Source organism: Melanostigma gelatinosum, assembly GCF_949748355.1.
Source record: "Melanostigma gelatinosum genome assembly, chromosome: 21".
Classification (NCBI taxonomy): Eukaryota; Metazoa; Chordata; class Actinopteri; order Perciformes; family Zoarcidae; genus Melanostigma; species Melanostigma gelatinosum.
In genome coordinates this window covers 16,608,826-16,623,169 of record NC_136654.1, presented here as the reverse complement: position 1 = coordinate 16,623,169, position 14,344 = coordinate 16,608,826, and the positions used below count along the sequence as shown (strand labels likewise).

General features: G+C 42.8%; 1 protein-coding gene across 1 annotated transcript; it reads right to left on the bottom strand.

The window, feature by feature from the left end:
* Positions 1-5,016: 5,016 nt before the first annotated feature.
* Positions 5,017-14,298, bottom strand: trim8b (tripartite motif containing 8b). The gene is made up of 5 exons (XM_079292918.1): positions 11,806-14,298; positions 7,883-7,978; positions 7,475-7,740; positions 7,273-7,388; positions 5,017-7,168 (listed from the first exon to the last, which is right to left on the bottom strand). Exons 1-5 carry the CDS (start codon positions 12,409-12,411, stop codon positions 6,480-6,482), a joined length of 1,773 nt encoding a protein of 590 aa, XP_079149044.1. The 5' UTR covers positions 12,412-14,298; the 3' UTR covers positions 5,017-6,479.
* Between the last annotated feature and the right edge of the window lie 46 nt (positions 14,299-14,344).

Genomic DNA, 14,344 nt, shown 5'->3' with positions numbered 1-14,344 from the left:
AAGTGGTGCATTGAATTCAGTGTTGAAATGTGCTGGAAGGGATATAGCACGATATCATACTCTTGTACAAATATTACTTGCACACAAAAATAATGTCTCAAATACACTCCGATTCTCAGTGATGCTGACTGAAGTGAAGACCACTTTGTCTCAGAACAGGTAGCCCATTAGTTCCACATGTAGATAACACAAACCAGTGTGTAATCAAAGAGGCTGTACAGTGAATTTCAGGGGAGTAAATAAGACAAAAAAAAATTCTGACTTTTCTACTGTAAGAAATTTGAGCAAAAAACTGTAGTTAGTAGATATAATAAAAGTGTTTAATAATTAATAATTCATAATTAGTCATAATCATACGGGTTTTGGGAATGCATAATTAAGATAAACATAAAGTGATGTAGGAATAGTAGCTAAACGACATGAAGCTTCTGCCAAGTTGCAGAAGTTTAACTTTCACACTGAAGGATTATTATAGACGGGATTAAACAATAACTGACAATCATTGAATGTGTTAGAAACTCAGGGAAAGAGAGTCATGGAGACAGGCGTTGCAGTGCATAGAGAAGTTAGCCAATAGCAATTGAGATAGACGGAAGGGGAGGAGTCGCGAACGAATGTGTGGGAGGTTTGAATTAAAGTCTTTTTCTCTCTCGAGTGATGGCCCTCAGACGACAGACGTGTTTTTCACCTGAGGAGCTGAGTTGAGTTTTTTGCAAATGGGGTTTTATTGTTTTAATATTTCATAGGAGTATGTACTCCAATGTTTAACTGTAATCGTACTTGCATCAGTGGAATTAAATTCCTTATAATTGTAAACCAGTTTTGGTAGCGTTATTATTGCAGCGTGTCGTCTGCACAAAGCAGCGGACACACGTGTGCTCCAGCCTTCTCTCTGTGGGGGTTGAGATTCAGCCTCGACACTACTTCTATTCTACTACATTTCAGAGGGAAAAGGTACTTTTTATTTTATTTAACTGCTATGGTTACTTTGATTTTAAATAGAAAACACATGATCATCTAATATGACATATTATTGTAGCTTAAAGGCCCTGTACACCCACACAGGTGTTGCTAGTTATGTGGCTAATTAGACCTACAGAGGCCACTAATAAGAATAATAAATTACAAGTCCTGCAAGAAAAACTAACAGGAAGATCCCAGAAGTCCTGAAAAATACTTAATTTTCATCCTTGTTACGTGTCTGACAGTGTGTTCCTACGGTATGGGAACAGTATGCCATGTGTTTTATTTTGTGTAGCATTGTATGTGACTGATTCCCTGGACCTCAGAGACCTGCAAACGGCCTCTTCTTCTTCGCTCACAAAGATCCTCATTGTCGAGGCTTCCTCTCTTCTCACAAAGACTCTCTTCTCCCTCATTTTTGGCTCTTTACTCTCTGTAACATTCAATTCTCACAAGGGAAACACAGAGTGATGCACCTTGGGAGTTTCATGTGGAAACATAGAGACATTTAAAGGAACAGGTAGACAGTTGGGGGAAATGCTTGTTCGCTTTCTGACGTAGAATTCAATGAGAAGACTGATCCCACTGACATGCATGTACATTAAATATGAAGCTACATAGCTTAGCTTAGCATAAAGACTGGAAACAGATGGAAACAGCTAGCCTGCCTGGCTGCCAACCAGCAACTCTAAAACTCACTGCTGAACATGTTACAGCTTGTTGTTCTGGACAAAGTACACCGGAGTTAAAAACTGTATATTTGCTGTGTCCTGTTGCACTTTATGTGTGTCCCTGTAGCCTTTGTACATTATGTTCTGTATTTGTAATTTGTATGTCGTGTTCACTGTTTATTTACAGAAATACTCATAAACAGACATAAAAAAAGACAACTGAAAAAGATAAAACATGTAAATTAATGAGTTTAACGCTGGTATGCTTTGTTTTGCTTTTGACAGAGACTCCTTGTTTTCATTATTTATGCTAAGCTAAAGCTAACCAGCAGCTATGCGACACAACAACAAAAAACTGTAAAAAAGCAAATTTGGTGTTTTAACAACTTCTGTTTCATTAAAATCTCCAAATGAGAGAAGAAAAGGGACTGTGGTCATTTTATAAGTGTATAAACGTGTGTTTGTGGGTAATTTAAGATAGTCAGACTGTGTGTGTGTGTGTGTGTGTGTGTGTGTGTGTCAGTGATATATATTGAAGACGTATGTGACCGGATTACTGCCTTTCTCCTCATGGATCAGACAGCTGTGCAACAGCTGTGTGCGCAAGTGTGAGAAAATGTGTGTGTCAAGAGAAAGAGAGAGAAAAGGAGAGGGAGTGTGTGTGTGTGTGTGTGTGTGTGTGTGTGTGTGTGTGTGTGTGTGTGTGTGTGTGTGTGTCAGAGAGTGACAGATAGAAAAGCAGCGCTGTAATTTATGCTGCACCTCCGACCCCACAGCTCTTGGCTGCCTGTGTCTCTGCTGAGGTTTGCTGACGTGGGAAACAAAAAAACATCAGGCCTCAAGACGGGAAAGAGGTGGGAGGAAGACGAGGGTGGAGCGAGAAGAAGCAATATGATTAAAATGTTTGTTTTTACTTGTACATCAACCGCTGATTGGCGTTAGAAGGAAAGAAACGGCGTTCTGAAACTCAAAGTGACATTTTTGAATGAATGTTCAACTCTTGAAAGTTCATTCTCGACTTCATCATGAGGTTCCTTGAGCTGCGGTTTCTCGAGCTTTCAGTTGTAGTCACATGATCTTCTTCAGCACATGGAGTTCGTAGATTTCTATTTTTGGAGCAATTTAAGGACTTTGCACCACGCACGTTAACTTTAAGTTTGAGATTAAAAGGTAACGACTGCCCTTGGAAATGGTACATAACAAAAAAAATAAGAAAATTAAAGAATAGTTTTGATTTTGGGAAATATTCGCTTCATCTTTTTCCTGAGAGTCACTCATGTCTGTCCATTAAGTACAAAGCTACAGACAGTTAGCTGAGCTTAGCATAAAGACTGAAAGCAGGTAGAAACAGTTAGCCTGGCTCTGTCCAAAGGTTACAAATGTCATATCTTGTTTGTTTAATCTGTACAAAAACAATGTGATTGCAAAAACGACACGTGGGTGTATTTAGTTACCTTTAGACACAGCAGGCTAGCTGTTTCCCCTTGTTACCAGTCTCTATGCTAAGCTAAGCTAACCAGCTGCTAGCTGTAGCTTCATATTTACCGGACAGACATGAGACTGGTATCAATCTCCACATTTAACTCTCAGTAAGAAAGCGATTAAGAGTAATTCCCTAAAGTCTTCATCCATATACATTAACTTTTCTCTAGTAAAAGACATATTTTTGTATTTTCATTTCCTGTTCACTCAAAACACATAAACACAAGTGGACCGTCTTTGCTGTCTGAGGGGGAGTGAGGCGGAAGGGTAGGCGGGAGCATTATGCAACATCTTAATCAGGCTGAGTTTAACAAACAACTACTCATCTCAAAACTTGTTCTGTTCATCCTGTTGCCTCTCTGCAGGCCTCCACCCACACACATACTCATGAGCTCTGTCTGTACCAGGCACACACAAGAAATGTTTCAAGTTTGTTTAAGAAGTGATTTAAAAGAGATTACTACCGGTAGTCTTTTAAACTACCACACTATAGACTATCACAAGTGTTTACAGTCTGATGCTCTGATAAATATATATTTTAAATACCCGGCATCAAATTATGAAACCACGCTCTTTTTTTGCAGCAGAGTTCGGGTCATTCTTGTAGTGTGAAAATGTTGTGACCATACCTTAATGCTGCATTCGTGTCGTATTAGAGTCTACAGCGTTCATGTCGTCATCAAATTTGTAATTACGACTCAAAAACTTGTGACTTTTTTAACATGTATCTGACTTGGAAACCAAACAAACGTGTCAACTAAAGTTTATTGTTTTGAAGGTGCTTTGCGACATTTTGGGCTTTCAACACGGCGGTGGCGGCTCGCAGCTAACGGTGCTAACAGTGCTAACAGTGCACTCGGCAACAAAGCACAGAGGGAGAGCTACTTCCTCCTCTGCTCAGGTAAACATTACGCCACTTTATCTTTACACGGCAAACAGTCGTCTGCAGACTGCAGCTGGATATTAATGGATGTCGAGTAGAGAACCTTTATTGTAAGTATGTTTGATTTAAGTTTGTATAGTGCTATCACTACATGGATTAATACAGCATCACACAGCTGTTGTTGGACATGAATGAAGCTCTATGATACACAGGATTCTGTTATTAAGAAAATACTTGTTGAAAATAAGAAAAATGGAAATACCACCAGCCTTATTTAATATTTCTCACATTTGTGCAAACACAGAATCTAAGCGTTTGTTTCGTGCTCACTGTTGGTTTCATACAGTCATCTCTACACAGTCATCTGCTTACTCTTCATGACTTTTAAAAAATAAAACCGATGTCCGCCCACTCAAACAACCGCCCATCCTCTGTTGACCTTTCTTAAACATGCAAATAATCTGCCTGTCTGCAGTATTAGTGTATTTATTTAACTTTAAAAACACACATCCACAGGAGGACACTTAAACCCCATTTTTTACAGACTGGCTTTTATGTGAGGTCACGTTACTGCTTTATTTTATTGATGTTTTATTTTACTAAATTAGTTCTTATTTCTTAATTTATTTTCATCGTATCAATTGGTTTTTATTGTTTTATCTATTGTATTGTTCTATCAGGGTTTATCTCTTACCTTAGTTTCTCACTGTTAAGCTTTCTGTTTTATTGACTTTGTAAATTATAATAAAAAAAATAAAAAAAAATAAAAAAAAAGGTGCAATATAAATAAAGCTATTTTTATTATCATTACTCAAAATATGAAAGAACACGAGGATAATAACTTCTCCTCTACCAAACACGCAGCAGTGTTTCTATTGTCAAAAGTTGAACCTGCTGCTGGAGCTCGTGGCAAAATGCACAATACCAAAATGTTGAATATCACCGCCCTTGTTCTTTAAATGAAGATGAAAGAAAATGCACATACAGAGTTGACAACAGAGACCAGTTTAAATTTGTTTGTTTATTTGGAACCCTTCTCCAAATCACGTCTGTAATGTTTCCATTTCACAAAATATTTACAAAAAAAGATATTTTATGTTGTCGTTTTTTCTTTCAGTTGACGGTTGTAACGACTCCTTTTTAGGATGACGACAATTGCTTACATCTCGCAGTCCAGTCTTCTTTTAGAAAAAGTAGATGAAAAAAAAAATTCCTCCCACCCTTCTTTTCTTCCAGACACTCATTTTTAAAACTGCATACATTTTACCCCCCCCCCATTGTTCTTCTTTTGAGTGCTTTAAAAAAAAAAGAAAGAAAAAAAAAAGAAAAACTCTTCCTTGCATGATTTCAGCTGCAAACAGGAAGCCAAGAGCTCGTGTGCTTATTAAGAGGAAGTGACATCTTTGCCCTGCAGGAAGTACAATTACAGCATCATCAGATCCTCCAGATGCTTGATTGGTTTGGTCTGTCCAGTCTTGCCTTTTCCTCTAAAATCAAAGAGTCTCTCTAGACAAGCATGAAACCTACAGATGCACCAAATAACACAAAGTCAGAGTAATTACTATATGGAAACAGTCTTTGTCAGAAGAAGATTTTCTGTCCTGTGGGAAGCCTGATAGCAGGAAGGGAGTGCTAGGAATAAGGGCCAAATCCTCAAAACTCTTTGGGCCAGGGTCAACCGGCCCTTCAGATGCAGCTCCAGTGTCCCTCTGCGGGTCAGCATCTGTAGTCCAGGCATAACAAGGCGTCCACAAGTGCAGTGTGGGAGTTCCATGGAAGAGCGTTTTGTGTTCAAGCCGTACGGTCCATCCCTGAACTCAGCAAAGAAGGGAAGAGGTGCCATGATGATGGAAACGAGAGACACGAAGGGACCGCGCAGTCCCTCTTTAAAGAGGATCTACTAAACAATGAGAGCTGGGCAGAACAAAAAATAAGACGCTAATAATAACATAAGGCAATTGATCTCAGTACAACTAGAGGGGTGATTATATAAGAGAAACACAAGGCGCTAAACTGGAAAGCTCAACACTGCACGTTTTTATCTCTTTTCCCGTTAGCGTCAGTGAGCAGCCACGAAGAGGCGTTTTCTAATAAAAGTAAATTTTCTATCCATCTTCTGCTCTATAAATAAAAAAGAAAAGATGCATGTCACAATCTCTCCTCTTAGGCTTCTCTTGTTTATGTGTAAAACGCTGAGCTGGGTTGTGCCAGAGTGAACGTGTTGGTTTGGCATTTTTACGTATAATATACTACATGAAACACCGACTGAAAATAAAGAAGAAAATAAAAACACATAAGAGATCAACCCTGCCCCCGAATGTGTGTACATGTTCTAGATCAGTGTGTGTGTGTGTGTGTACAAATCTTAATATTTTACTGTGTGTAGAGTATAACGGTTTCTTTTCCGGTTAATAAGACGGTAACGGTGTGCTATTTTGGTGCCTGTCTCTATATCCAAGTGTGTGCGTGTGTCTACTTTGTTAACTGGTGACATAGTGCTTTGTAGAGGGCTGCCCATACAGCCCGTAAAAATCTGCATGTCTGTGTGTCTGCGAGGCGTCTATCCAGTCCCTCACTGCCAGGCCCTGCATGGACGGACCTCCAGAGGCCAGGCCGGGAGGAGGGGGGTAGTCTTGGGTGCTGACCCAGGGGAAAGAGCCAGAGCGTGGGTACGGGGGATGGCCGCGGTGGCCCGACACCGAGGGCACTCCGGAGCAGTAGCAGTTATCCATCGTACACACCAGGATCTTACGGCCGCCATATTGCGGGAGCACGGCCTGCTGGGAGGAGTGCGAGGAGCCGCTGCCTCCGGGAGGAAAGTGCGAGGAGGCGAACACGGAGCCTGAATGGTGGTTGGTCAGAGAGCCGCTTCCGCTTCCCGTCCCGCCGCCCTCGCTGATGTGAGGCGGGCCGCAGGGCCCGAGAGGCTGCTGATTGGTAGACTGACCTTCTCCAGAGGCGGAGCCGGAGCCCAGGTAGGGCTGTTTGGCTAACGACGAGGAGGAAGATGAGGAAGCGGAGTCCTTGAAACCCGGAGTGGCGGTCTTCCCGACGCTCCCGTTTCCCTCTGGGAAGGCAGTGGAATGTTTCCGTTTCTCTGCTCCGGAGCTCTGACCGCTGGGATACGCAGGAACGGACTGCAGGAAGGTCGAGGGAGGGGTGAGGGGAACTGAAGAGGAGAAGAGGTGTGAAATAAGAGGAGGAAAGTGGTCATTTAAATAAAAACACATTCATGTCCTGGATTAAAACCCAATGTTTTTTTTTAGATCCTACCTTCCAGCGTTCTCTTCAAGCTCTTCTCTCTTTTTGAGATTTCAGATAGGAATAGTTTAGAGTTTAGATTCCCCACTTTGTAAGGAGGTATACTGCTGCCCACACATGCCTGAGACCTGCAAAAAATGCCAAGAGTCACGCAAGATTCAAGATAAGACGTCAGCTTGGACCCACAGGCAAAAAAGGAAAACTTTGCTCTCACCTGTCTGTGAGGATTTTAACCGGCTTGGTGTTCTTCATGAAGCTCAGCTCCTCCGCCTTACTGAAGGCCGTGTGGATGGAGCTCAGCAGCTTCTGGGCCTCGTGGCGCTGCTCGCCCAGAGCCAAAACCTGGGCCGCGTTCTCCTGGCAGAACCGAGCCTGAGCCCGGTCCAGAGCCTCCAGAGTCCGACCTAGATCCTCCTCCAGGAGCTGGTGCATCCGCTGGTACTGCAGACGCACCTCCTCTTTCAGCTCACACACCCGGTCCTGTAGAGAAAAACACAAACACACACAAACATCAATCCACTCAAATGTCCCTTTTGTATCATGCAACGATGTGTCGGGAAATGTGTGTAGTTGCGTTGACGGCCAAAGATTCAGGGTGTAAAAACAAAAACAAAAAACTCACCTCCACCACACACTTGTCAGAGTCCAGTTTGCAGAGCTGCTCTTCGATCTCCTGCACTCGCTCCTCAACGCGCTCCTGCTGTCTCAACAGGCTTTGCTGTGAGGTGAGAAAGAAAGAGAGTCTTCAGCTTTCAGGAGGTTGTGACCTCAGCTAGCATCCCCTCCCCATGCCTGAGATATTAGAATTCGGGAGCCGGCTAATTTAGTCCCCAACCCAACACACAATCCCTGCGGGGGGCTGCTGACATGGCAACCAACAGCTATTTTGTGTTTGCATTAGAGAGAGCGGAGGGCTAATGTTGGGGGAGCTGGACAGATAAATGGACATACTGAGGCAGAAAAGGCTCCAGCCGCTCTCCTCCCACTACTTGTTTAAAAGTTGCATTCACGCGGTGGAAGCTGTGGCGGTGTTGTGGCAACGACACTCGTTTACTTCTAGGAGCACAGGCTAAAACTGAAGATGCCTATCCGGCTCAGCTTGAGGTCAAAATAAATTTAAAAAACGTAATTAACGGCTCCGTATGAGAGCGCCGATTCTCTACGTCGCTCCCTACAGCGAGTCTGAGAGCAGCAATGTCGTTGACACAGATTTTCTAATCCTTCATGTTATGAATATTTAATGAGAGATATGAATAATCCTCAATCAACATTTAATGATCGAGAAGTGAGACGATAAGACGGTCCAGAGCTAAATGATGTGGCACCGCCAACACGATCTAGATTCAAACAAAGAGTAGAGTGTTCGGTCTTTGTGAGACTGTACTTCATGTTGATGTCAGCATGCTAACGTGCTCACAATGCTAACGTGCTCACAATGCTAACGTGCTCACAATGCTAATGGTCACCATCTTAGTGTAGCATGTTAGCGTGCTAAGGATTGCTAATTAAAAATTAGCCGAGGCAGATTGTCAGAAGATTTGCAGGTATTTAGTCACAAAACAAAGTAAAATGTTTATTATCAATTAATCTGCGGTTCATTCCCGGTTGAATCGATTAGTTTAATTCTTAGCTTTTAGTCTGTAGAAAATTTGTTTTTGAAAAGTAGCCCCATGTAATTTCCCTGGGGTTATTTTTTTTAAATTTACTATCATATAAGATAAACAAAAGCAGCAAATATTCACATTTAAGAAGCTGAAACCAGCAAATGTTTGACATTTTTGCTTACAAATAACCCTCTTACAAATAATCCCCAACCGCCACTGCTCCCATTATTATAATGCAGTCTTTGATGTATAAAAACATTGATGTAAAAAGACGCTTTATTTTAATTTTATTGTTGGTCATTGGTGCTTTTTAGATATATTTATACAATATATTTTATTCTTGTATACAGCTTTTTTTCCCCACATACTTGTACATAATATTCCCATCTATTCTTTGCCTTTATTTGTCCAGCTTTAGTAATAAAGAGGGGAGGATGCTCTTTAGCTGTCATTTCACCACAGCGTCTTTTCCATCAGAGCAGGGCCAGAGGGAAGGTCGGTACTCGCCTGGAGTGGCTGGTGGGTGGTGTGAGAGGTGAATTTAGTTTGGGGGGGCTGATGAATCTGAAGAGCAAAGAAGGGAGGGGGGAGGGGGGGGCAGTCGCTGTAGGGTGGTGTGTGTCCACTCTGCATTTCTTGATATTGCATTGAACATGGACGATGTTACAGTAGTCACTACCATGAGTTTAACATGGCTAAACTCAATGTTTATTTTAGGCCTGAACAATAGCCACTCATTAAAGAGTATATAGTATTTGTTGCTCTTTAATTGCATTGATTTTAGTGGAGGCCCAATCGAATTGTCTTCGTCCTATACGATAGTAAGAGTATCTTTGTAGTTTTGGTCTGTTGGTGGGACAAAACAAGACATTTGAAGACATCATCTTGGACCGTGGGAAATCAAAATGGGCATTTTTCACAATTTTCTGGTATTAGAGGCAATTTAATCAGATTAAGATGATTAAGACAAAGGAAATAATTGTGAGCTGAAGCCATTCTTTTAATTTATGACAAAATACCGGCAAAAACTAATCCCATTCCCATCAGCTGCTGTGCTTTTAGTGCTAATTAGCATGCTAAGAAGCATAATAGCTTTGTCATTGTGAGCATGCTAGCTCTAAAGGCACTGCTGTCCCTGGCATGCGAACACACTACAGGATGGTTAACACGGGAAACATGACACCCGTTTAATATCAGCATCTTCTCACAGCGGGCCTTTGTATTTAATAAACATTAAAGATGGCTGCTCTCCACTTAAGGGAGGTCATGGTATCGTGGATGCTGGCTAACTGCGACACTGAAGCATCGTTAACGTTATCAAGTTCACCTGTGCTGTTCCTACCGTCCTGATTGAAGAGGACGTAGGAAAAAAAGATGTCTGTGTGACGGCTTTCTGAACAGTTTTTATATTCAGAACAGGTCCCAGCCTCCTGTGCCTCAGGCAACCGATTAACTACACATACAGCTGAGTCATAGCATTACCAGCAGGAAATACACCCTAGCATGACACAGTTGACACCTAAATAAGGGTGTTGGGTGAACAAAATGAGTCAGTGAGCAGTGAGGCCTCGTGGCTCTCCATCTGACTAAGTCACACACACACCACCTTCAAAAAAGGGAGAAGGGGGAGACAGGGGGGAGGAAAACCAATCCCACCTCTGCCCGAAAATCTACGACAGCCAGCACCAAACCCCCAGGAAGGGAAGAGGTTAATAAAGGAGACTGCAGAATCAGGCGACGAATCACTTTAATCCCCCTTCCCCTCCCTCACAACTGGCGATCCCTGAGCTAGGATGCACCTGTGCTGGGGAGATAAGGCCCTCTGAGGGCCCCTCATTGTTCCACCCTCGACTGCATTGTTTGTCATTCCAACAGATGAGAACGTAGGCCGGAGTGGATCACAACGGAAAAATGCACAAGGCTCTCACACAAGCGCTAAAAAAAAATATATATATATACATACATATATACATATATACATATATACATATATACATATATACATATATACACATATATATACATACATACATACATACACATACATACATACATACATACACATACATACATATATACACATATATATACATACATACATATACATACATACATATATATATACATATATATATACATATATATATACACATATATACACATATATACATACATACATACATACATACATACATACATACATACATACATACATACATACATACACACACACACATATATATTTAAAACGCAACATTATTTAAAAATGGGTATTTCTGCTTCTGATGGAGGGAATTGATTTAAGCAAAACATGAGCGATGGTTCCTAGAATCCCCCCTAGTTGTTTTTTATTTGGCTAAATATAAAAATAGTATAATATTCCCTTTGTTCTGGTGGGATTTGCTTGGATAAAAAAAATGACCTCACTGGCTTGTGTGAGGCTCCCTTTTGGTACTTGAGTGGGCACTTAGCCAACACGTATTGATCACCGATGAATTGACAAATTTTTGCAAGCAGGGCAACAACTGACGGTTATCTTCCGCCAGAGAGCAGGGTGCAAAAACACTAATCGATTACCTTCTCGATTAATGGATTAGTCTAATGTACATCAGAGTTTCCCAGAGTGCAGTGCGAGGTCTTTAAATGTTTTTACCGACAGAAGATATTTAGCTTACTATCAGAGAAGCTTAGAAGCTGGAACCGTTGAATCTTTGCAGTTTTTTTCTTAGAATATTACAGATCGGTTTATTTTTGATCTATCGAATAATCAATTCAGCGGCCAATCGTTTCATCTTTTCTTCTCTGGCAGCCGCTTCCATAAAGAGAGATGAAGTCAAACCACGGGCCGTACGTTTAGTTTCTGTCACGATGTCATAGTGTGACTACACCCTGAAGTGAACATGCATGTGTTTAGTGTACGTGTAGGATACACGATTCTTACTCTGATGTCGTTGCGTCGCAGCTCCACGTCCGTGACCGCGTGGCCGTGGCTCGGGTGGCAGCGGGCGAAGCAGCAGTACTGGCACACCGCCGTCTGCTCGGCCTCGCAGTGGTACAGCCTGTACTCGTCGTGCTGCAGGCAGGTCCAGGCCTTCACCGCCTCCGCCTCCACCAACAGGTGCCCGAGGGCCGAGCACGGCTGCTGCAGGTGCGTCTGGACGTGGGACTGGCAGCACGGGGCGTTGCAGCGCAGGCAGACCTTCACGGCGGGCAGCGGCGGGCCTCGGCGGCACAGGATGCACTGCAGCGCCGGCGCGGCTGGCTTCTCCACGCTCAGGGCGTTGTACTTCTCCACTATGTTGGACAGCTTGTGGTTCTTCTCCAGGCTGGGCTTCTGCGCGTACGCGTGGTTGCACTCGGGGCAGCGGGCCAGCAGGGACTCTTTGGCCCAGGCCTCGCTGATGCAGCCCCGGCAGAAGTTGTGCTTGCAGGGCAGCTGGATGGGATCTGAGAACACGTGCAGGCAGATGGGGCAGATGAGCTCCTCCTCGAAACAGTTCCTCCACGTCTCAGCCATGTCAGAGGCCATCATGGTGCGGGCAGGCATACACTAACGGTTCCCCCGCTTCTACCAGACCTCGAGGCCTCTCTGTCCTCGAAGGAAAGCAGACTCTCAAAACGAGCCTTGAGGGGGAAAAGATTTTAAAAAAGCAAAAAACGCCCCTCGATGCCGTCCTGAACGATCAAGTCTGTATATTTCAACCCTTTGTGACCAAATCAAACGAGACTCCCTGACAGGTGACCAGTATTGCTTATTGCTGCAGCATGAAGGCAAATATCCAGAAAATTGACCAGAGAAGGCTTCAGGGAAAGGATGACAACACCTCAGAGATTTCAACACACACAGCAGGATCTGACGTTATACAGATTACAGTAAACGGTGCTTTCCTTTCCTCTAAAAATCACACACACATACACACACACACACACACACACACACACACACACATGCGCACAGGGCCTTATGTGTGTTTATAGGCCTACAGGAAGCTAAAAGCCTGTCAGCTACAGGTTCAGCAAGCAAGGCACAGCTAACTTAAACATCTACATAATAACTTCTATGATCACGAGGCGAATCAATCTCTGTGTAGCACATGAAAAGACACCTGATCCTTTTTCTTCTATTTTCTCTTGCTGCTGCTGCCTGCTCAGGCCCTTTTACCTTGAGAGCTTCCTTCACTCCAATGTCGGATTATGATTGACTATGAGGACCGGTTCAGACCAACAAACCACGAGAAACGGGACCGCTTCAGTCCAGTCCACACCCCTGATTACTATTCACACAAAGACAGTCTTTTAAAAACAACAACCCTGAATCTGTATTTATCTGGACCTCAAGGACGCTTGATTCCGTCAATAATCTCGGCGCAGCGCGATGCTTTTGTCCGCTGAATCATAAATAAGTATCCGAGGAGCCTCCACCTGCGGTTTAATTATACATACAAGCAGCGACGCTTTGGCAGTAGACACGAAATGCTGTTTAACGACTGTTTAACCCTTTAATCTAACATAGAAGCGAAATTTCTATCGGATGAATACCGCCTGCTATGTGGAGCTCCGCTCGCATATCTGTACACAAGGCCTCTCGGCTTTTTTTCCTTTTCTTCCCCTACCAGGTTTCTGTCGACAACAAAAGGCTTTATAATCTGATTAAACATAAAATAAAGCATCATACCGGAGCCATCGTTTGGAGCCTGTTTACTGCATAATTAATCGTTTTAATAGTGGCGACACAAAACAAAGGGTTTTTAGGATCCGCAGGAATGTTGGCTTCTGTTGCAGAGGCACATCTATCAAATATCTCCTCGCGCACAGGTTATTGTTACAATGTATCCAGCTCGTGTCCTCTTTGGCCTACACCTTTACGCACCTCAGCCTTTAGACAACAACATATTTATTCTACTTCCTTATCTGGATTAAATGGTGTAAATTACCTTCAGCCGTCACCTCACCATTTTCTTCCACAGCACAGGTACAGATAAACACGAGATCAACCGGAGAGGACGGTCATTATTTATGTGAAGCAGCCATATTTTTTTATGTTTTTAACTAATTAGAAATACAACCAAAAAAATAAATAATACCCTCCTAATCTTAAAGGGGACGTCGCTTTTCTGTCCTTGTTAGGGGTAGCTGTCATCAGCCATCTTGCAAATCCTCATTTTTTAAAAAAAAAGAAAAAAAGGAGATATCCGCCGTGAAGAAGCTGCTTTTCGATAGCTGAGCTACACATGCACGTTAACGATAAAGTCCCGTCGTTATTAAAGGGAAAAAAACGCCTTTTTCTGGCTCGTTTTTGTAGGTCCAACCGGAGCAGGATTGACGAGGGTATTCGTTCGTGGCCTTGTCCGGTGTGAGTCGACTGGTTCTTTAAAATCCAACACGGTAGAGAATAATAATCGGTGTTTTCTCTCTCCCCCCTCTTTTCTTTCTCTGTCTCTATCGGTCAGGCTTTAGAGAGAGGAGGAATGCAGCCGAGC

Coding starts and splice junctions, on each gene's coding strand:
- trim8b (XM_079292918.1), bottom strand. CDS start 12,411: ATGCCTGCCCGCACCATGATGGCCTCTGACATGGCTGAGACGTGGAGG. Junction 7,979..11,805: donor TGCGACGCAACGACATCAGA/GTAAGAATCGTG, acceptor CTCACCTCACAG/CAAAGCCTGTTGAGACAGCA. Junction 7,169..7,272: donor CTTGAAGAGAACGCTGGAAG/GTAGGATCTAAA, acceptor TCTCCTCTTCAG/TTCCCCTCACCCCTCCCTCG.